The sequence below is a fragment of the Pongo pygmaeus genome, chromosome 22 (genome assembly GCF_028885625.2).
Source record: "Pongo pygmaeus isolate AG05252 chromosome 22, NHGRI_mPonPyg2-v2.0_pri, whole genome shotgun sequence".
NCBI classification, from domain to species: Eukaryota; Metazoa; Chordata; class Mammalia; order Primates; family Hominidae; genus Pongo; species Pongo pygmaeus.
Window position 1 is genome coordinate 50,165,905 of NC_072395.2, and position 27,326 is coordinate 50,193,230.

The window sequence follows — 27,326 nt, forward strand, 5'->3', positions numbered from 1 at the left end:
AGTATGTTGTTAAAAGTGACTGCCATCTAATATATGCTGCCGCCAGACATACCCATTTCTGCTTCCAAGGTTTGTTTTAGCTTTCGTTCATTAGACCTTTGCGGTCACCTTAGGAGAGAGGGAAAGGGGAGTTTGGTCGTCAACTCCTCCGCCCTCAGCGCTCACTGAGGAAGCTCAAGCCTGAGAACCCAACACCGCCGGGTGTTCAAGGGGCCAGATGGGAAGAGGCGCAGCCCCGGAGTTGGGCGCCTGCCCTGGGGCCTCCTCGCAGGGCAGCCAGCCTCGCGCGGGAAGCACCTGGCGGGGACGCACCTGGCGGGAAAGCACCCACCTGGCGGAGACGCACCTGGCGGGACAGCCCTGCCCCGCCTAGGGACGCGGGACGCGCGCAGAGCGATGGAGACAGCGGAACCTGCAGACCCGCCCAACCCCACCTCCATCCCCAGCCCCAACCCCCACTTACCCCGGCGTGATAAACTTTATTCGCTCTTTTAATCTTGATGTCCAGGGCGGTCCCCATCTCCAATTCTCCGCAGCAGCCGCCACTTCCGGCTGCGCGTGACCCCAGGGCAACAAGGGGCCCTGCCCCTTTCCCTCTCTGCCGACGGTGGCTCACGTGACCTCGCAGCTACGTCGCACACGCTCCCTAGCTCCGAAAGGCGAACGCCCCACGCCTTCCTCCTTCCGGCACAGGAGCCGGCCTTAGTGCGGGCGGAAGCGCTGTCACGGTTCACCCCGCCCCCTCTGGGCGTGAAAGACGGGACCAAACTAGCCCTACCCCTTCCGTAGGGACAGTCTTAGGCCGGAAATGCTCCTTTGCTGTCCGGGTTAGCGGAGGAAGGGAGGAACGCTCGGCTCTGCCGGCGTGCCCCGCGGCTGAAGGCGGAGCCGAGCCCGTCTCTCGGTTGCAGCCTGCGCAGGAAGGATGACGCTCCCGTCAGGCTGTGCGGCGCAGACGGGTCGCCCAATGGAGTTGTCTTTCAGGAGGTTTTAACTTGGGAATGCCTGTCCTCCTCAAATGTCCTTAATCTCCTCAACTCTAGCCCTCCACCGCTTTCTCCCTAGGGTTCTGAAGAGCTGGCGCCCCCTTGTCTGTCTGCGGCCAGGCGCCGCTCCCTGCCCTTCCCGCGGGAACGGTTCCGGTCACCCTCGGGTGCGGCCCCTGCGTGCTAGTCCTGCAAAGCGCTGATTGGCCGGCGGCCTGGTTGCCTCGCGTCCCAGCGCCAGCTGGGCCTAGGGCCAAGGTCTCGGGAAGCGCCGGGTGACCTCGCTCCTCTCGGAGCCGCGGCGCTGGGTCACCCGCCAGCCGGGCTCCGCGGGCCGCGAGGGATTGTGGGTGTTCCCCAGGCGCGTGTCTTGGAACCGGGTGTTAAATATTCAGATTCGTGCGCCTCGCGCTGAAGAGTGGAAAGACACGGCCCCCAGGCTCTGGGGCTTGGAGATTGGTTGCAAATGAAAGACTGAAAGCTGAAGTGAATCTGCCTATTATTTTTATTGCCAGCAACAGCTGACCCCAGATACAGTTTGTGGGGGTGGGGGGCGTTACTGCAGGGCAAGGCAGTGCACTGTTAACATACTTCGTTTGAGTTAAAATCTCTTGTAAATGTTATAAATGAGGATTTTGCCAATAAGCAGAAGGTCAAATTTCATTCTGGCAAATGATTTAATTAAATAATGCGGTGAAAAGTGCTTTTTGTTTAAATTCTTTGCTTTTTGTTTAAATTCTTTGATTCTGATCATTATTTTTTAAAGTGCATTGCTTTTGGGATAACATCAGAAACTATCTGTGAAAAGAATTAGTATCACGAATGCCTCCCTCTTAAGAATACAAAATGTTTTACAGGCCAGCAGTGATGGTGCTGCAGAATTTTCAAATATTCAGGTCTTGGTTTGCAGCTCCTCTCTGCCCTCAGGGCTTTGGTCTCTTTCTTCAATGTTTTCCTGGCAACTCAAAACTCAGCGATTTTAGAACAATTCATTAGGGACTTGAAAATCAGTCTAGTCTATTCGAATTCAAGAAGTGGATCCCTTTCCGCTAGACTCACCCATCATTTTCAAGTGGTAAAAAGTCAATCTCGGTAGACACTGCAGAGAAACAGGAAAAGAAACACATGTATCCACATTGTATACTTGTTTTTTTTGTTTTGTTTTATTGTTGAGACGGAGTCTTGCTCTGTCGCCCAGGCTGGAGTGCAGTGGCGCTATCTCGGCTCACTGCAACCTCCGCCTCCCAGGTTCAAGCGATTCTCCTGCCTCAGCCTCCAGAGCAGTTGGGACTACAGGCACGCGCCACTATTCTGAGCTAATTTTTGTATTAGTAGAGATGGGGTTTCACCATGTTGGCCATGCTGGTCTCGAACTCTTGACCTTATGATCCGCCCGTCTCGGCCTCCAGGGGTGAGCCACCGCGCCCAGCCTCCAATCGCTATCCTTTTAAATCTTTTCCATCCCTCACTCACACCTTAGATGATACCTTAACTTTCTGGTCCATTTGAGTTACCAAAAATCAGACAGTGTTAAAATGTCGATCTCATGTCTCAAGTGGGACCCTAAATCCCTTAGCGTGAGTGGGAAGGTGCAAAGCGTAGTTCTGGCCTGCAGACACTTCTCAACGTCCCTCTGCAAGGCCTGGTTTCTGTATTGAGATAAGGAAGAGGAGAGAAAATGAGACAAATATCTCTTAACTGGCCACTGCTGAATTGTCTTGGTTGATTCCTGCTTCTCTGGTAACTGTCTCGTTTAAAATTACTTTCGTGGGGTGCAGATGGGGAGGTCGGGTGGAGCCTTCTCCCTGCCGCACAGTTCCATGGAAGACCTATCTCCAGCTCGATCTTTTCCATTACCCACCCCCCGCCGTCAGCACCCGGCAGTACACTCAGTCTCTCAGACAAGATCACTCAGGACCATTTATCTTCCGCACAGGAAGAATTTGACCCAGGAGAAATACACATCTTTGCCACACAAAAGGGCTGGACTGAAGACCACCCAGTGGCTACTCCTCTCTCCCCTGCTATATCCCTCTTCAATTTTGTTGTTCCCCCTTGCAATACAGACAGGGATAAATCAGCAAGAGTGCTGGAGGAACAGATCTGCAGGCAACAAATAGAATACCAGACTCCCCTTCCAGCAGGCCCTCTGATACCTAGGAGAGATTGTCCTATGTCCTTCCCAGCTACATCACTTCCCACCAGAAACACCGTCCTCCGCAATACCGACTGCCTCTTTTCATTCCTTGCCCTGCCTTCCTGTATAGATTGAGGAGAGGACTGAGGAAGTATTTGGTGGAGGCGGGGCCAGATCTGCAGCTTTTTATTAAGCCCTGGGGGAAGTGGCCCCAATTATAGGCATCTTTCATTAGGAGATGGAGTACTATGCCTGTAGTTTTCCATTGTGAGCCTACTGCCAATTCTAGGACGATAGTAGAGGTCCCACTAAACATCCTTAAGTAGGTGCTATGATTCTCTGCCTAGACTCTTCCTGCAGGACTGGAGGACATGTTCCCTGAGCTGCTAGGAGTATTGGTCTCAACAGTTTTCAGCTAAGTCACTCTTCAAAGCTTGCCTTTAATGAAGAAAACTGCCTTGCCCAAGGCCATTCCCCCTTCTAGGGGGCAGCCCACACTTGACGATTAATCCATTTAGGATATACAGGCCTCTCCCTTGTTCCAGTTTAGGACAACTCTGAAGGACTATTCCATATTCAAAACTCCCAGTATTAGTTAAATACTGATGTGTAGCAAATTACCCCAATCTGTAGTAGTTTTAAATAACAAACATCTCATTATGTCTGCCAGTTGGGAACTCAGGAGCGGCTTCCCTGGGTGTTCCTGGCTCAAGGTGTCAGATTCTTGCAGTTGTCTGAAGGCCTGTTGTGGGCTGGAGGATCCACTGCCAAGATGGCTCCCTCACATGGCTGAGGTTGGGAGCACTCACTTCCACTCCACAGGCTGCTTGAGAAACCTCACAGTGTGGCAGCTAGCTTCTCCCAGACCAGTCAATCAAGAGAGAGTGCAATTAGGGAGCTGCAATGCCCTGTGTGGCCAAGTATCTGAAGCACATCTACTTTTCTTCTCTTCATTAGAAGACAGTCACTAAATCCCACTAATTCCACTTGGGAAGGGGAATTTAGCTCTGCCTTTGGAAGGGAGGGTCAAAGAATTTGAGGACCTATTTTAAACCACTACACTCCGCATTGAATCCTGCTTCCTACGCCCAAACCGTGTGCGCCTGTTGATCCTGAGAGCACCTCCCCAATAAACTTCCTGCACGTTAAATCTCCATCTCGTATTCTGCTTTCTGGCAACCTAACCTCAACAATCCAGTTACGCTAGTTTCATAATAACCCTCAAGACAATCTTATGATACAGGAAAAATTACTATTTCCTCACCTTACAAAAGGGAAGACAGGCACAGAAAGATGAATGTACTTGCCCGAGGTCATATAGCAACTAAGTGGCAGCCACCAATTCTGACTACAGAGTTCATATAGGCAATTGCTGATCAATGCGCTACATACATGCACACAACAAACGCCTGGGTGCATAACAATGGGGGGGGCTCATGATCTTAATCAAAAGACTGGACAAAAGACTGCCAATCAAATGGGAAAATCCAGCAGAGGTGCAATGTCATAGTCAAAGGCAATCTTAAAGAAAGGAATGGGGGGTCATTGTATCAACTGATGGTGAAAATAGAATATTAAAACTATTGCAGAATAGTATAATGCTTTAGTTTGCTAGGGCAGCCACAACGAAGTACCACAAACTGGGTGGCTTCAAACAACAGAAATTTATTCTTTCACACTTCTGGAGGCTGCAAGTTCAAAATCACAATGTCAGCAGGGTTGTTCTTCTGAGGACGGTGAGGAAATAATCTGTTCCAGTTCTCTCTCCTTGGCTTTTAGGTGGCCCTCTTATGTCTCCTCACTCTATCTTTAAAAAAATGTGTCTTCATGGCTGGGCACAGTGGCTCACACCTGTAATCCCTGCACTTTGGGAGGTCGAGGCAGGAGGATCCCTTGAGCCCCGGAGTTCGAGACTAGCCTGGGCAACATGGCGAAACCCCCCATCTCTACAAAAATATAAAAGTTAGCTGGATGTGATGACGCATGCCTGTAGTCCCAGCTACTTGGGAAGCTGAGGTGGGAGGATTGCTTGAGCCTGGGAGGCAGAGGTTGCAGTGAGCCAAGATCATGTCACTGCACTCTGGCCTGGGCGACAGAGTGAGACCGTGTCTCAAAAAATGAAATAAAATGTGTTTTCATGTTCACGTGATGTCCTTTCTGTATGAATGTCTGACTCCAAACTTGCCCTTTTTCTAAATATACCAGTCATCTTGTATTAAGGTCCACTAATGACCCCCTTTTAACTTGATTACCTCTGTAAAGACCCTACTTCCAAATACCGTCACATTCTGAAGTACCAAGGGCTAGGACCTTAATTTGGCAGGGAAACAATTCAACCCAGAACACATCACAACAAAATGTGTACAACAAAAACATGAGACATACAGTGATAAATGGACAGAGACAGCGAGTAGGAGATTTGAACACAACATGGTCTATCAGAGACTGAATGGAGACAAGATAAGGACGAGATTTTTTTTTTTTTTTTTTTTTTTTGAGACAGAGTCTTGCTCTGTCACCCAGGCTGGAGTGCAGCAGCGCAATCTTGGCTCACTTTAACCTCCGCCTCCCAGGTTCAAGTGATTCTCCAGCCTCAGCCTACCAAGTAGCTGAGACTACAGGCGCGCGCCACCACACCAGGCTAATTTTTGTATTTTTAGCAGAGACCGGGTTTCACCATATTGGCCAGGCTGGTCTTGAATTCTTGACCTAGGACAAGGATTTTTAACAAAATAAGTAGTACAATTTTTAAGTAAGACAGAATCATGCAGAATTCACGTTTCAAGTGCTTGTGGTGTATTTGTAAGCACTATCGTTTATAAATTATACCCCATCCTCCTAGGTGGGATTAGTGCCCTATAAAAGGAATGGAAGGGAGCTAGCTAGTCCTTTCGCCCTTCTGTCCCTTCTGCCAGGAGAGGACATGGCATTTGTCCCTTCTGGAGGACTCAGCATTCAAGGCGCCATCATGGAAGCAGAGTGGAACCAGACACAGAACATGCTGGTACCTTGTTCTTAAACTTCCCAGCCTTCGGAACTATGAAAAATGAACTTCTATTGTTTAGAAATTACCCACTCTGTGGTATTTTGTTATAACAGCATGAATGGACTGAGACAATTGCATGTATGGCCACTAAGAACATCTCAATGTTGATTATGTACAAGTTTGATTAAGGATGTCCTGGATACCTTAACTACCACAACTTACACCACTTGGCAGTTAAGACACACTTTCTCAAATAACAAAATGTGAAGCATTCTTTGTAAACAAACAAATAAAAATACAATATTTGTTTTTTATAAACAATATATATGAAATTTATATATAAATAAACATAAAAATAAAATTTTAAAATAAAAATTTAAATTAAAGATAAATTAGCCAGGTGTGGTGGCTCACACCTGTAATCCTAGCACTTTGGGAGGCCAAGGAGTGTGGATCATCTGAGGTCAGAAGTTTAACATTAGCCTAGCCAAAATGGTGAAACCTCATTGCTACTAAAAATACAAAAATTAGCCAGGCGTGGTGACGCAGGCCTGTAATCCCAGGTCCCTGGGAGACAGAGATTGTAGTGAGCTGAGATCACGTCACTGCACTCCAGCCTGGGTGACAGACTGAGATTCCATCTCAAAAAATATTAATTAATTAAAATAAAATAAAATAAATAAAATTATAAAATAAAATAGAATTTTAAAATATAAACATACATTAAAATTTACATAAAAATTTTTAATGAATTTTGTTTTATAAAAATAAAATTTATATGTAAATTTTATATTTTATATAAATTTTTTATTAAAATATGATTAAAATACAATATTTGTTTCTTATTTGTCAAGAAACAAATAAAAATATGATACCAGACTAAAAATAACAAAGTATGAATGCTTCACACCAAAACCTATGGGATACAGGTAAAAAAAGAATCCTCTGAAAAATTATTGGAAAAAGTTTGGAAATTTGGCCAGAGTGAAATGATATGCTATCTGGAATTTGCTTCTAAATAACTCTAGGAGGAGGAAGAGGGAGGAGGAGGAGGAGGGGGAGGGGAGAAAGAGGACGATGAGGAGGGGTGGAGGAGGAGGCGGGGAGGGGAGAAAGTAGGATGGGGAGGGGCGGAGAAGGAGGGGAGGAAATGGAGGAAGAGGGAAGGGGTACGGGAGGAGGAGGAAAGGTTTTATTCACTCATTCACTCTGCCTTTGTATACACTTGAGTTCCATAACAAAAGAAGAGAAGATAAATTTACACAGTAGGATAATAGTTTTGAAATATTAAGCTGAAGTATTTTTAAAATTCCTTGTCATTCCCAGCAGGTGCCCCTCAACCCTCTCTCCATCAAGTTTATACCCTGAAGCAAAAAATGTGTGTTGAAGAGCACTTTGCCAAAGATCTGAAACATGATTTGGTCTAGAGGAAGGGGAATAGAATGAGAAGAGCAGAAGTAGCTCCTGGGGTGGGATCCAGCTATATTTCATACTTGGAGTCAACGTCCCAGTTGGGGTTAGAAATGCACAGGGCAATAGAAAACATGATAGGAAACTCGGAGCTCAAGAGAGAGAAAAATCAAATGATTAAAATAACCCAAAAGTTAGAGGTATGGGCTGAGTCAGCCAGGGGGGAGTCCCGGCTCTTTCTAGCGGTCCCTCTAGTGTGCTATTGCCTGTGCAGAGATGGGATTTCAAGACACTCCAGCTGGGACATTGGCAGATACGCAAGGGACACGGCATTTTTGAACCATATGCCTCTCTCCATCCCAAGTAGAATGCTTTTGGGGAAACATAAGAAGGAGACTGAGAATGCGAAAAGAGAATTCTAAAACACTGGCTATCAGCTGGGTTCCAACTGAATAATGAGACTGATTTTCTTCTCCCCTGTCCTCAGCAGAAATGGTTACTGGGGAGCTAAACTGGGTTAATTTATAGAGAAATGAAGACTGGTACTTTTTTGGTCATCTATACGTATGCCTGTAAATTTTGAAGCAGCTACGTATACAAAAATCAATAGGCATTACGATTAAACAGCAACAACCAGTTAGAAAATAAAATGAAGGTACAGACTGTATTCTCAATAGCAATCAAAATATAAAATATTTGGAGTAATTTGAATGTGGTCTATGTTTTAGTTACATGAGAAAAGCTATAAGGCTGAATTAAGAAATGTGAAATATGGCAAAATAGAGATTTACAGTATTTCTGAATAGAAAATCTATTTTAAAATGTCCAGTTGTATACAATTAATTTTTAGATCTAATTACTCTCAATATCCTAATAAAATTTTTCATGAGGAAATTTAATGAAATCTGTTAAAATTCTTCTGAAAAAATAAAGAAGTATTTTGAAATGACATCTCTTTAAAGAGCTAATTGTAGGAGAAAGGTTTTTACCAGGCATAAAATATAACTGTAAGAATTAAAAGAGCATCATCCTGACATAAGAGCAATTGGATAGGACAGATCATTCAGAACAGATCCCAACATATTATGTATAGGATTATTTATTTATTTATTTTTGAGACGGAGTCTCACTCTGTCGCCCAGGCTGGAGTGCAGTGCATGATCTCGGCTCACTGCAACCTCGGCCTCCCGGGTTCAAGGGATTCTCCTGCCTCAGCCTCCCGAGTAGCTGGGATTACAGGCGTGAGCCACCACGCCCGGCCTATTTATTTTTTATTGTATATATTCAAGTTGTATATGAAATTTCAATATATGATAAAAGAGGCATTGCAAATCTATAAAGAACAGGGGATTACTCAGTAAATGATATTACACTAAATGCTATTTAGAAGAAAAATTCATTTAGATTTTACCATAACAGCATATAGCCAAAAAAAAAAAAAAAAAAAAAAGGAAGAGAGAGAAGAAAAGACCTAGTTGGATTAAAGAGTTCAGGAAATAATAAAACAAGTTAAGGCACAGACTTAATGAAAAGTGTGGAAAACTTATATAAGAAAAACCACTAAAGTCTTGCATGAGACATCACAGTAGATTTGAACAGAAGGCAAACATAGCATACTTTTGGATAGGAGAGTGTAACATCATAAAAATGTTAAGTCTCTTCTGCTTAATTTATATATTTAAATTAACACTAACAAAAATATTAATTTATTTATGGAGCCAGGCAGATTGATTATAAAATTTGTTTGGAATAATAAATAAGGAAGAATAGCCAGAACAAATCTCAAAAGAGATGAACAGGTGGGGTGCATGGGGAGGAGGAGGAGCCTAGGACATGTCATACAGAGAGCGGCACCTGGGATTCATTTTAGCCAGTGGAAGGCAGTGAGAGTTCTGCACCTAAATCTTTTTTTTTTAAACAGAGTTTTGATCTTGTCGCCCAGGCTGGAGTGCAATGGCGTGATCTCAGCTCACCGCAACCTCCACCTCCTGGGTTCAAGCGATTCTCCTGCCTCAGCCTCCCGAGTGGCTAGGATTACAGGCATGCGCCATCATGCTCTGCTAAGTTTGTATTTTTAGTAGAGATGGGGTTTCTCCATGTTGGTCGGGCTGGTCTCGAACTCCCAACCTCAGGTTATCCCCCTGCCTCAGCCTCCCAAAGTTCTGGGATTACAGGCATGAGCCACCGCGCCCAGCCTCTGCACCTAAATCTTAAAAAGGCCTGGCAACAGGCCTGGCACAGTGGCTCGTGCCTGTAGTCCCAAAACTATGAGCTAAGATAGGAGGATTGCTTGAGGTCAGGATTTTGAGACCAGCATGGGCAACCCAGTGAGACCTATCGCTACAAAAAAAAAAATTTATTTAATTAGCTGGTCACAGTGGCATGTGCCTGTAGTCCCAACTACTCAGGAGGCTGAGGTGGGAGGATTGCTTGAGCCCAGGAGTTTGAGGCTGCAGTGACCTATGATTACACCACTACATTCCAGCCTGGATGACAGAGCAAGACCCTATTTCGGAAAAAAAAAAAGGCCTGGCCTGGCAACTTCTGCTTTTACATGCTGAGAGGGCTGAGTATGATGTAAGGAGCCCAGTGCCCCTGATGGGGAGACTGTTGAAGGACCACAAAGAAGAGAGGCCCTGAACAATATGGAGAAAGAAGGGGTGGGAGAGAGAGAGAGAAAACCCCAGCTCCCCCAGCGTAGCCACCAAGAATGGCCCTCCTGCCACGTCCACAAGGACCCAACATACACATGAAGCCATCTCGGGATTTCCACTCCACTGCCATAAAACTGCAGTCACGTGAACAACACAAAGTGAGACCGGCAAAAGGACCACTCAGCTGAGCCACAGTCCACCAGTACAATTGTGAAAAATAATCCAGTGGCCATTGTTGTAAGCCACTGAGTTTTGAGGTGGTTTGTGATGCGGCAGTAGGTGGCCAGATCAAATGATTACCAAAGGAGAAAAGCCAGAATAGGGCAGGGAGACACCAAGAGAAGCAAGACATCTCTGCATGTTATGTCATAGAATTTTGACTCTGTATCCATGTAAATGTTTTAGCTAATTTTAAAAAATTTTAATTTTAAAAATTAAACCACACAGAAAAGAGAAAAACAATGGAATTGTTAAAACTTCAGTGGGGTAGAGGTAGGTAGACTTTCTGCATGACTGATAGAAACATTACAAAGGAGGCCAGGTGCAGTGGCTCACGCCTGTAATTCCAGCACTTTGGGAGGCTGAGGCGGGCGGATCACAAGGTCAGGAGTTTGAGACCAGCCTGGCCAAGGTGGTGAAACCCCATCTCTACTGAAAATACAAAAATTAGCTGGGTGCGGTGGCACGTGCCTGTAATCCCAGCTACTTGGGAGGCTGAGGCAGGAGAATTGCTTGAACCCGGGAGGCAGAGGTTGCAGTGAGCCGAGATCGCACCAGTGAACTCCACCCCGGGTGACAGTGCGAGACTCCGTCTCAAAACAAAAACAAAAACAAAAAACAAACAAAACAAACAAAAAAGAAACATCACAAAGGAAAAACATAGCCACAGCTGGATAGAGTGGCTCATGCCTGTAATCCCAGCACTTTGGGATGCTGAGGTGGGAGGATCCCTTGAGCCCAGGAGTTGGGCAACATAATGAGACCCCTATGTAAAAAATACAAAAATTAGCCAGGCATGGTGGTGTGTGCCTGTAGTCCCAGTTATGCGGAAGGCTGAGGCCAGAGGATCACTTGAGCTCAGGGAGGTTGAGGTTGCAGTAAGTCGTGATCGCATCACTGCATTCCAGCCTGGGCCACAAAGCAAGATCATGTCTAAAAAAAAAGGAAAAGAAAAGAAAAAAAGTCAATTTATTATATGCAAAATGTTCCTATACATCAGTGGGGAAACCCATAATAAGAAGGAAAGAACTGCTGGGCATGGTGGCTCACGCCTATAATCCCAGCACTTTGGGAGGCCAAGGCAGGTGGATCACCTGAGGTTGGGAGTTTGAGACCAGCCTGACCAACATAGAGAAACCCTGTCTCAACTAAAAATACAAAATTAACCAGGTATGGTGGCACATGCCTGTAATCCCAGCTACTCGGGAGGCTGAGAGGGGAGAATCACTTGAACCCAGGAGGTGGAGGTTGCGGTGAGTCGAGATCATGCCATTGCATTCCAGCCTGGGCAACAAGAGCGAAACGCTGTCCCACTTCCCCCACCCCTCCCCAAAAAAAGGAAAGAACATTTTGGGAAATATATACAACAAATATGACAAGAAAAGTTCACATTTTGACCATAGAGGACGTGTTAGTTTTCTATAGCCGTGTAATAAATAACTATAAATGTAGAGAAGTGAAACAACACCCACTGATTAGCTCACACCTCTGTGGGTTCAACTGGATTCTCTGCTTAGGGTCAAACAGGGTTGAAATCAAGGTGTCTGCCAGGCTGGGCTATTACCTGGAGGCTCTGGGAAGCACCTACTTGAAAGCTCATTGAGGTGACTGGCAGAATTCAGTTCCTTGTGGTTGTAGGACTCCAGTCACGTGCCCTCACTGACTGTCAGCAGGGACCACTCTCAGCTTTTAAAGACCTCTCTCTGATCAGTGGGCAGAGCCCCTCCATCATCAAAGCCAGCCATGGTGTGTCAAATCCTTCTTGAGCTTTGAATCTCTTTGACTTCCCTTTCTGCCTGCCTTTCTGCTGCCAGACAGAGAACATTTTCTGCTTTTAAAAGGCTAATGATATTAGTTAGGCCCACCTAGAAAATCTCCCTATTTTAAGATTAACCATGCCAGGTAACATAATCTTGGGACTGATATTTCATCATATCCACAGCTTCCACCCTCACTCAAAGGGAGGGGATTATAGAAAGAAGAAGGTCATTGGGGGTCATTCTTAGAATTTTGACTACCAGAGAGGATAACATTCACATCTATAATAAGAACTTTAAGACACAGGACATGAATAACAGTTTGCAAAAGAGGAAATCAAGTAGTTAGCAGACATATGGGAAAATGTTTCACTTCAATTGAAATAAAAGAAATTCTAGTAGAAATCTTCTACTTCACAGATTAAATTAGCAAAAAATACTAAATATTGGCAGCTATGTGGTGAAACAGGCATTTCATTCATTGATGATAGCAATGTGAATGGTACAACACATGTAGAAATAAATTTGGAAATATATACCAACGCCTTTAAAATGTTTATATTCTTTGGCCCAGTAATTTGACTGCTGGGAATCTATGTAAAGATTAATCCTAAATTTGGAAAAAAAATCTCCCAGCAATCAAGTAATCCTAAATATGAGAAAAAAACATTTTTTAAATACTGATATGGTTTGGCTCTGTGTCCCCACCCAAATCTCACCTTGACTTGTAATAATCCCCACGTGTCATGGGAGGGACCCAGTGGGAGGTAACTGAATCATGAGGGCAGGTTTTTCCCATGCTGTTCTCATGATAGTGAATAAGTCTCACAAGATCTGATGGCTTTATAAAGGGGAGTTCCTCTACACAAGATCTCTTGCCTGCCGCCATGTAAGACATGACTTTGTTCTTCATTTGTCTTCTGCCATGATTGTGAGGCCTCCCAAGCCATGTGGAACCAGGAGTCCACTAAACCTCTTTCCTTTATAAATTACCCAGTCTCAGGTATGTCTTTATTATCAGCATGAGGACAGACTAATAAAAACACCATGGTATTCACGGCAAATTATTAATAATGAAAAAGTGGAAACAATCTAATTGGCAAAATGGACATGGTCGGATACATTACACCTTCAAATCAAAGAGATATTAGGCAGTCACTGAAAACATGATTATGCTGAAAGAAAATACAAGAAGGTCTGATAAATGGAGAAACATTCCATGTTTATGGAGTACAAGACTCAAGATGCCATCTCTCCCTCAATGCAATTGCATTCTATAATCCCAGTTTTTGGTTTAAAAATTTAAACACTTGTATGATAATGCAAAGATCCTATAACAGCCAACACATTTTGAAAAAGTAGAGCACAGTGGGAGGATTTACACTGCCTGACTTTAAGACCTAGCATAAAACAACAAGGATCAATGCTTAAAGACAGATAAGCAGATCAATGGAACAGATTAGGGAGTCCAGAAATAAAACCTTACACATATGGTCAACAAAAATCATATATGACTTTCAACAAAGGTGCCAAGGCAGTTCCACAGGGACAGGAAAGCCTTTTCAACAACTGGTGCTGGAACAACTGGATATCCATACGGGAAAAAATGAACCTTGCCTGTTACTTGACAACATATACAAACATTAACTTGAAATGGATCATAGACCTAAAAGCTAATACTATAAAGTTTCTTTTTTTCTTTTTCTTTTCTTTTTTTTTTTTTTTTTGAGATGAAGTCTCACTCTGTCATCCATGCTGGAGTGCAGTGGAGCCATCTCAGCTCACTGCAACCTCCGCCTCCCAGGTTCAAGCAATTCTCCTGCCTCAGCCTCCCAAGTAGCTGGAACTACAGGTGCCTGCCACCACACCCAGCTAATTTTTGTATTTTTAGTAGAGATGGGATTTCACCATCTTGGCCAGGCTGGCTTTGAACTCCCAAAGTGCTGGGATTACAGGCATGAGCCACCACGCCTGGCCCTTTTGTTCGGTTTTTGCTCTTCTCACAGATATGCATTATTTCAAAAATATTTGCCAGTAAATGAAAGTATTTACTATTCAAGTTAAAAATATTTCCTATTAAACTAGGCTAGTCTTTTTTTTTTTTTTTCTGAGACGGAGTCTTGCTGTGTCGCCCAGGCTGTAGTGCAGTGGCACGATCTCGGCTCACTGCACGCTCCACCTCCCGGGTTCACGCCATTCTCCTGCCTCAGCCTCCCGAGTAGCTGGGACTACAGGCGCCTGCTACCACGCCCGGCTGATTTTTTGTATTTTTAGTAGAGATGGGGTTTCACCGTGTTAGCCAGGATGGTGTTGATCTCCTGACCTCATGATCCGCCTGCCTCAGCCTCCCAAAGTGCTGGGATTACCGGCGTGAGCCACAGCGCCCAGCCTGCCCAGGCTAGTCTTTAACTTCTGGGCTCAACAATTTTCCCACCTTAGCCTCCCAAAGTGCTGGGATTACAAGCATGAGCCACCATGCCCAGCCCAGAAACCAAAGTAAATAACCTTAAACCAAACACAGATGAATTGGCTTTCCTAACTCAACCCAGGATGGAGTTGTTTTCAGTTGAGTTACATATACAAGGTCAATTTACCAGTTTCTGAATAGTCTTCTTACCATTTATAGGGGAGACATCTAAGTTATGTCAATAGGCAAATCAATGAATACTACATCACAAACAGTTTCAATATTTAAGAGGCAATAAGAGAAGGAAAGCTTGTGGAAACCACACATTTTATTTATTACCTTCATTTCATTCTCACAGCCTAGCAATAATTCAAAGCTAAAGTGTGGCAACACATGTCCACTTTTCTGGTTTGTGCGTTTGCTTCCTCCTTGCCTGTCCCAGTGCGGGGCGTCGTTTGCGATGAGGGTCCTGCCCTGTGCTGACTGTAAACCTCTTGGAGCACATCAACAATGCGCCAGCACGTCCTGAGAGTTTGTGGACTGAAGTTATTCCAAATTCTAAAATATAAATCCACTAAAAGAAAGTATAAGAACTGTAGCCTGAACTTGCCAAAAACAAGTCCCCCAAATGTGTGTAATGGCAGGGGTCCCCCACCCCTCCCGCCCCCCTTTCATCCCCCCTACAGACACCGACTGGTTAGGAACCGGCGGCACAGCAGGAGGTGAGCAGCTGAGCAGCAGGTGGGCCAGCAAAGCTTCATCTATACTTACAGCCACTCCCCATCGCTGGCGTTACCGCCTGAGCTCTGCCTCCTGTCAGATCAGCGGCGGCCGGCTGTAGAGTCTCATAGGAGCATGAACCCTATTGTGAACTGCACGTGTGAGGGATCTAGGATGCACGCTCCTTATAAGAATCTAATGCCTGATGATCTGTCTCTGTCACTCCCAGATGTTGTGTCCGGAATTGGTGGGTTCTTGGTCTCACTGACTTCAAGAATGAAGCCGCGGACCCTCGCGGTGAGTGTTACAGCTTTTAAGGTGGCGCGTCTGGAGTTTGTTCCTTCTGATGTTCGGATGTGTTCGGAGTTTCTTCCTTCTGGTGGGTTTGTGGTCTCGCTGGCTCAGGAGTGAAGCTGCAGACCTTCACGGTGAGTGTTACAGCTCTTAAGGCAGCGTGTCTGGAGTTGTTCTTTCCTCCTGGTGGGCTCGTGGTCTCGCTGGCTTTAGGAGTGAAACTGTAGATCGTCGTGCTGAGTGTTACAGCTTATAAAAGCAGTGTGGACCCAAAAAGTGAGCAGTAGCAAGATTTATTGCAAAGAGCGAAAAAACAAAGCTTCCACAGTGTGGAAAGGGACCCCAGCGGGTTGCCACTGCTGGCTCGGGCAGCCTGGTTTTAGTTTTATCTGGCCCCACCCACATCCTGCTGATTGGTAGAACCGAGTGGCCTGTTTTGACAGGGCGCTGATTGGTGCGTTTACAATCCCTGAGCTAGATACAAAGGTTCTCCACCTCCCCGTTAGATTAGTCAGATACAGAGTATGGACACAAAGGTTCTTCAAGGCCCCACCAGAGCAGCTAGATACAGAGTGTCGATTGGTGCCCTCACAAACCCTGAGCTAGACACAGGGTGCCGATTGGTGTATTTACAATCCCTGAGCTAGACATAAAGATTCTCCACGTCCCCACCAGACTCAGGAGCCCAGCTAGCTTCACCCAGTGGATCCCGCACCGGGGCTGCAGGTGGAGCTGCCTGCCAGTCCCGCGCCATGCGCTCGCACTCCTCGGGCCTTGGGTGGTCAATGGGACTGGCCACCGTGGAGCAGGGGGCGGCGCTCGTCGGGGAGGCTCGGGCTGCACAGGAACCCACGGAGGCGGGGGAAGGCTCAGGCTTGGCGGGCTGCAGTCCCGAGGTCTGCCCCGCGGGAAGGCAGCTAAGGCCCGGTGAGAAATCGAGCGCAGCGCCGGTGGGCTGGCACTGCTGGGGGACCCGTACACCCTCCGCAGCCGCTGGCCCGGGTGCTAAGTCCCTCATTACCCGGGGCCAGCAGGGCCGGCCAGCTGCTTCCGAGTGCGGGGCCGCCAAGCCCACGCCCACCCGGAACTCCGGCTGGCCCTCAAGCGCCGCAGGCAGCCCCGGTTCCCGCTCGCGCCTCTCCTTCCACACCTTCCTGCAAGCTGAGGGAGTGGGCTCTGGCCTTGGCCAGCCCAGAAAGGGGCTCCCACAGTCCAGCAGTGGGCTGAAGGGCTCCTCAAGTGCTGCCAAAGTGGGAGCCCAGGCAGAGGAGGCGCCCAGAGCGAGCGAGAGCGGTGCGGACTTCCAGCACGCTGTCACCTCTCAATGGGACCATCTAGTTTCAGGAAAACAAGCTCAGGGTTCCCACTGATTCTACATTATAGTGAGTTGTATAATTATTTCATTATATATTATTACAATGTAATAATAATAGAAGTAAAGTGCCCAATAAATGTAATGCACTTGAATCATTCCAAACCCATTCCCGTGCCCTGTCCATGGAAAAAAATGTCTTCCATGAAACCAGTCCCTCGTGCCAAAAAGGTTGGGGACCACTGTAATGGGGTAAAGCTAATAAGTCTGCAAAGAATAGGGCAAGCCTTTGTAAAATACATCAACATTCACTTGATTTCCTGCCACTGCAGGAACACCTAAGATCGTTTCAGGGAGTGGAGCTAACCGTGGTTGAACCATGACAGTGGCCAGGTCCCCACTCTGGCTCCCGTATCAGCTGCAGGAGCTGCAGTGCATAGCGTGTGCGCTGGCCCTGCAGGAAGAAGAGGCAGGCCCATTCAGGCAGCAGACACCATGCTGGAGCATGATGGACTCCTCAGCAACCAGCTCTTGGTGGCTGCCGGGGATTCATCAGTTGTGGCTGCACCAAATCTCTTTCTTCCACCACTCCCAACTGCCTGTTATCCTGGGCTTCTGTTTATTGGGATTTACTGGAATTCCAGGAGTCCCATGTGGCAAGAAGATGTCAAGTGATGCCACAGGCCCTTAGGGAAGGTCCTCATCTTGGCTCCAGATCCAGCCAGGCTTACTCCCTGATCCTGACTGAGTGGGCCAAGGCGTGGGCCCTAGGGACGGGTCCTCCAGGTGAGGTATCCTTAGTTCATGTCAGTTATGGTCCCATTGATTTATTTTCTTTCTTTTTTCTTTTTTTTTTTGAGATGGAGTCTCACTTTGTCACCCAGGCTGGAGTGTAGTGGCGCAATCTCGGCTCACCAAAACCTCCGCCTCCTGGGTCCAAGCGACACCCCTCCGCCACCCGCCTCAGCCTCCCAAGTGGCTGGGATTACAGGCGCACGCCACCATGCCTGGCTAATTTTTGTATTTTTAGTAGAGACGGAGTTTCTTGGCCAGGCTAGTCTCGAACTCCTGACCTCAGATGATCTGCCCTCCTCTGCCTCCCAAACTGTTGGGATTACAGGCGTGAGCCACCACGCCCGGCCCCATTGGTTTATTTTCTACATTATCATGGAGCTCTTCTTGGTTTACCTGAGGTATTTCGATATTAACCCTGAGGGCAAAATGTTTTATTAGATAGATTGGTGGATACGTAGATATGTGATACAGCAAACATAGCAAAACATTTATTCTAGAATCTGGGTGGTGCCTGTTCATTGTACATTTTTTCTAGCTCCTATCTACGTTTGAAACTTAAAATAAAAGTTGGGGCTGGAAATTGTGATAGAGATGCTTATTATACAATTTACAGGGATTTAAAAAAGGTATTTTTCAAGCCGGGCATGGTGGCTCACGCCTATAATCTTAGCACTTAGAAAGGCTGAGGGGGGTGGATCATTTGAGGTCAGGAGTTTGAGACCAGCCTGGCCAACATGGTGAAACCCTTTCTCTACTAAAAATACAATAAATTAGCCGGACGTGGTGGCACATACCTGTAGTTCCAGCTGCTTGGGAGGCTGAGGCAGGAAAATTGCTTGAACCCGGGAGGCGGAGGTTGCAGTGAGCCGAGACCATGCCACTGCACTCCAGCCTGGTCAGCAGAGCAAGACTTGGTCTAACAACAACAACAAAAGATATGATACATTTCTTTGGTCAGTTGTTGCACATCTATTTGCTGGGTGTCAATTATATATGGTACTGAATCCTGAAGACTCACCAGGGAACAAAACAGGCACAATCTTCTCCTCATGTAGTTTACAGCCCAGAAGGGAAGAGAGATGACTGAACATGTAATTCCAGTAGAGTGTGAAGAGTTACTCTAAGCATCAAAGTGTTGGGGGGAGTTAGTCTCTTACTAGCCCCTCCCAAGACCCTGCACCCCTCCTACTTGTGCACAGAGTCCCAGCCCTGGCCTTCCTCGGGTGTTGACATCACTGCTGCTTGCAGGACACCCCCCACCAGCCAGGCCTTCGCTGGCGGCAGGGGTGGGTGATTGTGGAGATACTTTCATTCCAACAATGGCCAAGTCTAGTTTTCTCCTTAGTTACTTTAGGGTGCTGTACTAGCTTCCTAGAACTGCTGTAACAGATTATCACAAAATTGGTGGCTTACAGTAATAGAAATGTACACTGTTACAATCCTGGGAACCAGAAGAGTCCAATTTTAAGGTGTTGGCAGGGCTGCTTCCCCCTGGAGTGTCTGCAGGAGAATCCGTCCCATGCCTGCGCCGGCTGCTGCTGGCTGCCGGCAGCCCTTGGGGTCCTTTAGCTCGTTGACACATCACTACAATCTCCACTTCGGTTTTTACATCTGCTTCTCCTCTGTGTGTCCTTCTCCCTTTTCCTCCTTTTCTTTTTTTTTTTTGAGACGGAGTCTCGCACTGTCACCCAAGCTGGAGTACAATGGCACCATCTCGGCTCACTGCAACCTCTGCCTCCTGGGTTCAAGTGATTCTCCTGCCTCAGCCTCCCGAGTAGCTGGGATTACAGGCGCCCACCAACACGCCTGGATAATTTTTTGTATTTTTGGTAGAGACAGAGTTTCACTGTGTTGGCCAGGCTGGTCTCAAACTCCTGACCTCATGATCTGCCCGCCTCGGCCTCCCAAAGTGCTGGGTTTACAAGCGTGAGCCACTGTGCCTGGCTCCTTTTTTTCCTCTTATGAGAACCCTTGCCATTGGATTTTGGATCCACCCAGATAATCGAGGATGATCTCATCTCAAAATCCTTAATTACACCTGCAGAGAACTTTTTTCAAATGAGGTCACATGCACAGGTTCTAAGAGGATGTATCTTTTGGGGAGGCCAACACTCAGCCCGCTATGAGTACACATATCTCATAACTAAGAGACTCATAGCACACATGGTCTCTCTCCTCTTTTTAACATGTTGTGGGCTTATTTTGTCATAGGATATTTTCCTCTGCCTTGGGTCTGATTTCTTCACTCATTATTTAAAAAATTTCTCTCTGTCTGAACCATGGTGAATGAATTCTGAGTGGGTTATTGCCATTCTCCAAAGTTTTCCTCCTATGCCCAGATTTCTCCTCTTGATAGCAGTTCATTCCTCTACATACAGAGAGCTATGGAGGTACGTGGAGGGTGCTATGGTTTGAATGTGGCCTCTCCAACATTCGAATGTTGGAAACTTAATCCCCAGTGCAACAGTGTTGGGAGGTGGGGCTTGATGGGCCCGATGCTGCTATAACAAGGGCTTTGGGGCATGGGTCTGCTTGCCTCTGCTCTTCTGCCTTGTGAGGACATGATGCTTCTCCACTCCAGAGGGTGCAGCATTCGAGACCATCTCAGAAGCACAGAGACCAGGCCCCAATATGCCAGTGCCAGGATCTGGGACTTCCCAGCCTCTAAAACTGTGAGAAATTAATTTCTATTATTTATTTATTTATTTATTTTTGAGACAGAGTCTCACTCTGTCACCTAGGCTGGAGTGCAGCGGCACGATCACAGCTCACTGCAGCCTCAGACTCCTGGGCTCAAGCAATCCTCCTGCCTCAGCCTCCCAAAAAGCTGCGACCACAGGCATGAGCCACCACGCCCAGCTAATTTTTGTATTTTTGTAGGTGGGCTTTTGCCGTGTTGCCCGGGCTGGTCTCAAATTCCTGAGCTTAATCGATCCTTCTGCCATGGCCTCCCAAAGTGCTAGGATTACAGGCACGAGCCACCATGCCTGGCCCCAACATGTGTTTTTTAAGGGAACACAAAACACAATGCAACCCATAACATTAAATGATCACCTTTGCATTTAGACAGACCCTGCACATTGCCTGCAGGTGTGCAGCGTGTGTTAGAGGGTAGCACCTCACCACACATTCCAGTTGGCAAATGTTTGTAGTAATCTCAACAACAGACCATGCTGAGTGGGCAATGCCCATGATGGCAAAGTAGGATAAAAAGAAGTGGGACAATAGAAAACAACGTAGCAGCTAGCCCCAGTGTGACTCAGTCACCGAATGGACCTGTGCTGGGACAGTGAGAGAGGCTCCACCTGTAGATGAGGGGTCAGGGTTCCATGTCCCACCCAAATCCCCATTCCCGTCAGATACACTCACAGGGCCTTCATGAAACTTAATGGTCAGTGTAGGAAAGAGTCCCCGCTTCCTGGTTCCCCGCGCCCTGGAGCCTCACTCCACTCCGGGATACACCCCAGCCATCATACCCAAATTATCCATTCGCTGATCGGCAGTGGATAATTTAGTATATTCTGAGCTTCAGGAGGAAAAACCCCTCTATTTACTTTTGGAATTAGTAAACTTCCATTTCATGTTTTCCCTGAAGGGTGTTTAATGTGAGGTCATTTTTCTCTCTCACCCTAATTTTTTAAGGGAACAGCATTAGTCTGGGTGCTACACAAAGGATGCTTGTTGAATTATGTCAAAGATCTGCACAAGATGAGTAACAGTTAGGTAGACCTGTCTGCTTTCTGGAATTTCACATGTTTGCATTGAATCCCCACCTGAAAATGTACATATAATTTTAGAGATCAGGTCAGGGACTCTAGACATTCTGTTAGATGTCTCCCCCTATATGTCCTCCCCTTCCTCTGTGATAGCAGAAACCTCAACTTTCTTTTTGAGACAGAGTTTTGTTTTTTGTTGCCCAGGCTGGAGTGCAGTGGCGCCATCTTGGCTCACTGCAACCTCCGCCTCCCGGGTTCAAGCAATTCTCCTGTCTCAGCCTCCCAAGCAGCTGGGTTACAGGTGCCTGCCACTACGCCCGGCTAATTTTTGTATTTCTAATACTTTTAGTAGAGACGGGGTTTTACCATGTTGGCCAGGCTGGCTTCGAACTCCTGACCTCAGGTGATCCATCCACCTTAGCCTCCCAAAGTGCTGGGATTACATGCGTGAGCCACCACTCCCAACCTAAACCTCAACTTTTTAGCTGGACGGACACATGACTGTCGTGAAGAAACCTTGCATTTCTTCACCACCTGTGCAGCTAGAGGTGGCCATGTGGGCTGTTAATGGAAACCTAGTGTGCAACTCTTGGGAGGTGCCCTTCAAGAGAGGGTGCAAGCCGGGCAATGGCTCACACTTGCAATCCCAGCACTTTGAGAGGCCGAAGCAGGCGGATCACCTGAGGTCAGGAGTTCGAGACCAGCCTGACCAACATGGTGAAACCCCGTCTCTACTAAAAATACAAAAATTAGCTGGGCGTGGTGGTGGGCACCTGTAATCCCAGTTACTTGGGAGGCTAAGACAGGAGAATCTCTTGAATCTGGGAGGCGGAGGTTACATGAGCTGAGATTTCGCCGCTGCACTCCAGCCTGGGTGACAGAGCTAGACTCCATCTCAAAAAAAAAAAAAAAAAAGAGGGTGTGCAAGTCCTTCTTTCCTCCCATTCTTCCCACTTGCTGGTTAGTATTTGGGTGCACTGGCCTGAGTCTGCGTAGTCTTCTGGGGCCTTGAGGCAGAAGCTACTTACTAGGATTGTAGAGGGATGAGGGACAAGGCAGAAGGAGGCCAAGCCCTTCCAGGTACCCTCCGTCCTGGCCCCGGCTGCCTATATTTATTTAAGAGAGAAACAAATAGCTATCTTGCTGGGGTAGACAGAATAATACTTCCCTCCTTCCCCGAAAAGGATGCCCACCTCCTTGCCCCTAGAAATAGTTGAATATATTGCTTGACCTGGGGAAAGGGACTTTGCAGATGTGCTTGAGGACCTTGAGATGGGGGGTGGGGGTTAGCCTGGATGATCCTAGTTATTCTGGGTAGGCTCAAAGTCGTCATAAGCGTCCTTATATGAGATAAGCAGGAAGATCAGAGACAGAAAAACAACCTGTGATGACAGGAGTGGCAAGGTTGAAGTGAGGCACCTTGAATATGGAGGAAGGCCCAGAGGTCAAGAAAGAATGCAGGCGCTGCGACCCCCTGGAAAAGGCAAGGAAACACCCCCTCCCCTGTAGCCTCCAGAAAGAACTCAGCTTGGCCCACACCTTGATTTTAGCTCCTCAACTCTCATTTTAGAATTCCGACCTCTAGAGCTGAAAGATAATACATGTGTGTTGTTTTAAGCTACTAGGTTTGTGGTCATTGGCTACAGCAGCAATTGGCAACTTATATACTTCATCTTGTTTGAGCGACTGTTATTTTGTAATTTCAGACACTTGCAGCTACCTCCAGTCCTAACCAGGACAAAATCTGGTATCCGGAAGTGGGAAAATGTATGTTACAGAACCTAGGTTGTGGCACTGACTTAGCAATGACATGGCTGGGACTCATATATTGCAGGTAGGATAAATGATGATCATTAGGACATGGCAATGGGACATTTGGTGGCATGTTTCCAGGGTTACTTTAGAAGGCATACTACATGCTGACCAAGGCTGAGAGTCAGGAGGAAATGGTTGGAAGATCAGAATTTTGGGCACAGTCAGCTTCTTCCTGCCACTTCCTGCAAAATCTAAAAGAAAGGTGAGCTTGGGTAAAGCCAGCCAATCTGTCAACCGAATGAAAAATATCATTTTGGCCAAGGAGCCCTCTCTGCCTGCCACTTGCAAGCAGATTTGAGTGATAAGCTGGTAATTTTGGGCTTTGCTGGACTGAAAAACCCAATGGCTTCTGTATCCCAAGTAAAGGTTTTACTGAGGTCTCAATGTTTTACAAAGGGCTTTACATGTCCACTTCTCTGCTGGACATTGAGAGCCAGTCCAGAGGCAAACATGTTAGGGAAGGTAACTTTTCTTTCAGTTCGTGGGTTTCCAGCCTAGAAAGAGCCCTTCTAGACTTATGGAGAGCTCTGAACACACTCCAGGGTGCAGGACTTCGAGCTGGAGGAAGTGCATTGGTGGGACTCTGAAGTTGTTGCCCTGGGTAAGGGTATGAATATGTACCATGTGTGGGAGGAGAGATGTGTATGGATATCAGGCGGCTAAGAGGGCAAGCTGTGGCAGTTTGCTTTTCTCCTTCTCTTCTATAGCAGAATCCTGGCATGTCATGAATGAGTTACGTGTGTATTCAGATACTGGGGTCCTCAATTTCCAGGGCAGACAAGTAAGCCCTGGAACAGTGTCAAACCTCTGGCCACAATCAGCTTTGTCCTTTCGCCCCAGTGTACTGTTATAAGAAAATGGTTGGGGCATTATGAAGTTAAGGTGAGCATAGTCTACACACGATCACCCTCACTCCTGAGAACAATTAAAAGTATGGGGGATTCCGGCCGGGCGTGGTGGCTCACGCCTGTAATCCCAGCACTTTGGGAGGCCGAGGCGGGTGGATCACGAGGTCAGGAGATCGAGACCACCCTGGCTAACACGGTGAAACCCCATCTCTACTAAAAATACAAAAAAATTAGCCAGGTATGGTAGCAGGCGTCTGTAGTCCCAGCTACTCGGGAGGATGAGGCAGGAGAATGGCGTGAACCTGAGAGGTGGAGCTTGCAGTGAGCCAAAATCCACACCACTGCACTCCAGCCTGGGCGACGCAGCGAGACTGTCTCAAAAATAAAAAAGTATGGGGGATTACCAAAACCACTCTCAGTTTTGATAATTCACTAGAAAGACTCACCGAACTCCGAACTCTCTGAAAGCTGGTGTACTCATGGTTACAGTTTATTACTCATGGTTACAGTTTATTACAGCAAAAGGATACAGATTAAAATCAGCCGAGGGGGCCGGGCGCGGTGGCTCACGCCTGTAATCCCAGCACTTTGGGAGGCCGAGGCTGGTGGATCACGAGGTCAGGAGTTCGAGACCAGCCTGACCAACATGGTGAAACCCCGTCTCTACTAAAAATACAAAAATTAGTCAGGCATGGTGTTGCGCACCTGTAATCCCAGCTACTGAGGTGTCTGAGGCAACAGAATCGCTTGAACCCAGGAGGCGGAGGTTGCAGTGAGCCAAGATCGCGCCACTGCATTTCAGCCTGGGTGACAGAGCGAGACTCCATCTCAAAAAAAAAAAAAAAAGAGAGAGAAGAAGAATACAGGGCAGAGTCCAGGAAAGAACCCACCACAGAGCTTCCATTGTTTTCTCCCTGGGAAGCCATGGATAGTGCCACTTTCCTGGCATTAACGTGGACAACACACATGGAGTTTGCCCACCAGGGAAGCCCACCCAAGCTTAGAGTTTTTATTGGGGTTCCATTGTGTAGTAATGATTGATTTCCCATGTGGTTGATCGCAGCCTCCAGCCCCTCTGGATGTTGAGCTAATACGACGTGACCCCAACCCCCTCCCTAAATCACACTGTTAGACTTCCTGGTGTGGCCAGCACCCAATCTAAACAAAGATACTCCTATCGAGCATGATTTTCCAGGGGCTGAGAGATTACCTACCAGAAGCTGAAGGCAAAGGATGGACCTCTTCTTGGGCAAGGTCAAATTCTTTATTACACAGACGCACTGTTCTACAGTAATGGAACCTCCATTTCTAACTGAGCACAAAGCAGCCAGAATCAAGAATCCCAACCTCTGCCAGAATTCCAGCCTTTTGTGCGTCTACTTACATCCCATTGTGACCATGTGACTAAATTCTAGTCAATGGGATGTAAGTGGGGGTTGTATTCGCCACTTCTGGGACGTGTCCTTAAATAGAGGGGCCTTGTTTTCCTCTGCCTTCTATCTTTTTGCTTCCTATGCGGGACTTGAGGAGCCATCTTGGGCCATAGGTAATGCTTAGGGATGCAGCAAGGTGGAAAGAGCCTGGGTTCCTGTTGATTGAGGCACCCTTTATACCTGCACCAGGCTGCTTGGAGAAACCACTTCTATCATGTTTAAGCTGCTGTCATTTCGGATTTTCTGCCATTTGCAGCCAGATATAGTCTCAACACCTTGCTTGAAACTTACATTTATATTGGTTACATCCAGATTTGCAAAACTCTGCTCATCAAATTGACGATCTCATCTTTAATCCAGCTCACACTCATGCTGCCAAATTGTAGCCTGTCACTGGAACACGAGACAGGGTACTGGACAGTTGCTTCTCTGGAACACTGGCCTTTATTCCCAGGCCTTCATCACATTCAGAAGGGACTATTTTCTTTGTCCTTTTCTTAAGAAACTCACAGTCTACCTTTTCTAAGTAAATAATCATCACACTTTCTGTGGCTAACCAGTTGGAGATTTGACGGAACACCTAAACTTTACTAATGTTATATCTAAACTTTCGAGTGAATTTTTGCTACACCTTTAAAAAACTGACTAAAAGATACTTTTTAAATCAAAACGAACATTTACAGATCTTTCCAAGACCTGATATTTGAACTTTGTTCACATTTTATCAAAGTGGGCCAGAGTTTCCTATGTGCAATGGCTTGGCATCCTGCCTAGAGAAAGCAGGATAAACACTGAATCTCTGCCTTTTATTTTTTGTTTTTGGTGTCTTGCCATCCTTTGTTCTTCATAAAGACCTTGTGGTAGCTTTTACAAATATCTCTAAGAAATTAATCTTTAAAATATAAAAGGTGGACAAAAAACCCGTTGCACATTGTGAAGACAGGGATTTTATCCTTCGTTCATTGAAGAGCAGCAAGATATTGGGACATGGATATGGTGCAACCTCTGTCATCACCTTTCCTGCTTGTACTCTTGGGGTTGGAGGTTGAAAGAGGATGGAAGAAATGGCACTAGAACCCAAAAGTTCCATTTCTTTCTTTTTTATTTTTTTTTTGAGACAGAATCTTGCTCTGTCACCCAGGCTGGAGTGCAGTGGTGCGATCTAGGCTCACTGCAACCTCCGCCTCCCGGGTTCACGCCATTCTCCTGCCTCAGCCTCCTGAGTAGCTGGGACTACAGGCACCCGCCACTACGCCCAGCTAATTTTTTGTATTTTAGTAGAGAAGGGGTTTCACCGTGTTAGCCAGGATAGTCTTGATCTCCTGACCTCGTGATCCACCTGCCTCGGCCTCCCAAAGTGCTGGGATTACACACGTGAGCCACCGCGCCCGGCCCAAAAGTTCCATTTCTAATTTGCCTACCTTAATGACTTGATTTTCTTATTTTCATAGTAAATAGGAATATGTATGTTGAAGAAATATGAACATTAATTTTCTCATAACTGCACAGTCAAAAACAATGTTTAAAACTTTAATAAATATCAATGACTTGTTTCTTACTTTGTTCCATTACAAACACAAGGAAAGAAAAGATGTACAATGCCTGAAGAATAGAAACATCATCAATCCTCAACAGGGTCACCTAACCGTCATTATGAAGCAAGGGATTCTTGCCAGAGATTTGTGTCCTCAGTGAAAAAGGCCTCATGGAATTTTCTTGCTAAAAGGAACCTGAGACTTATTGACACACATGTCCTCCTTTTCCAGATGAAACAGTCAAGGCTTAGGGAAGTCAAAGTATACAGAAGGTCCCCACTAATTAGCAGCAAAGCCAGACT

General features: G+C 46.4%; 1 protein-coding gene across 1 annotated transcript in view; it reads right to left on the minus strand.

Annotated features, from left to right (window-relative positions):
• The window catches only part of VPS26C (VPS26 endosomal protein sorting factor C), a 68,715-nt gene extending 43,315 nt beyond the window's left edge, over window positions 1–25,400 (minus strand). The window contains exons 1-3 of the mRNA XM_063659745.1: window positions 25,271–25,400; window positions 18,472–18,593; window positions 464–2,085 (exon numbers count right to left, since the gene is read on the minus strand). Of these exons, the coding sequence (XP_063515815.1) occupies window positions 464–520 (57 nt within the window). The 5' untranslated portion in view covers window positions 521–2,085; window positions 18,472–18,593; window positions 25,271–25,400. The remainder of the gene's footprint in view (window positions 1–463; window positions 2,086–18,471; window positions 18,594–25,270) is intronic.
• Between the last annotated feature and the right edge of the window lie 1,926 nt (window positions 25,401–27,326).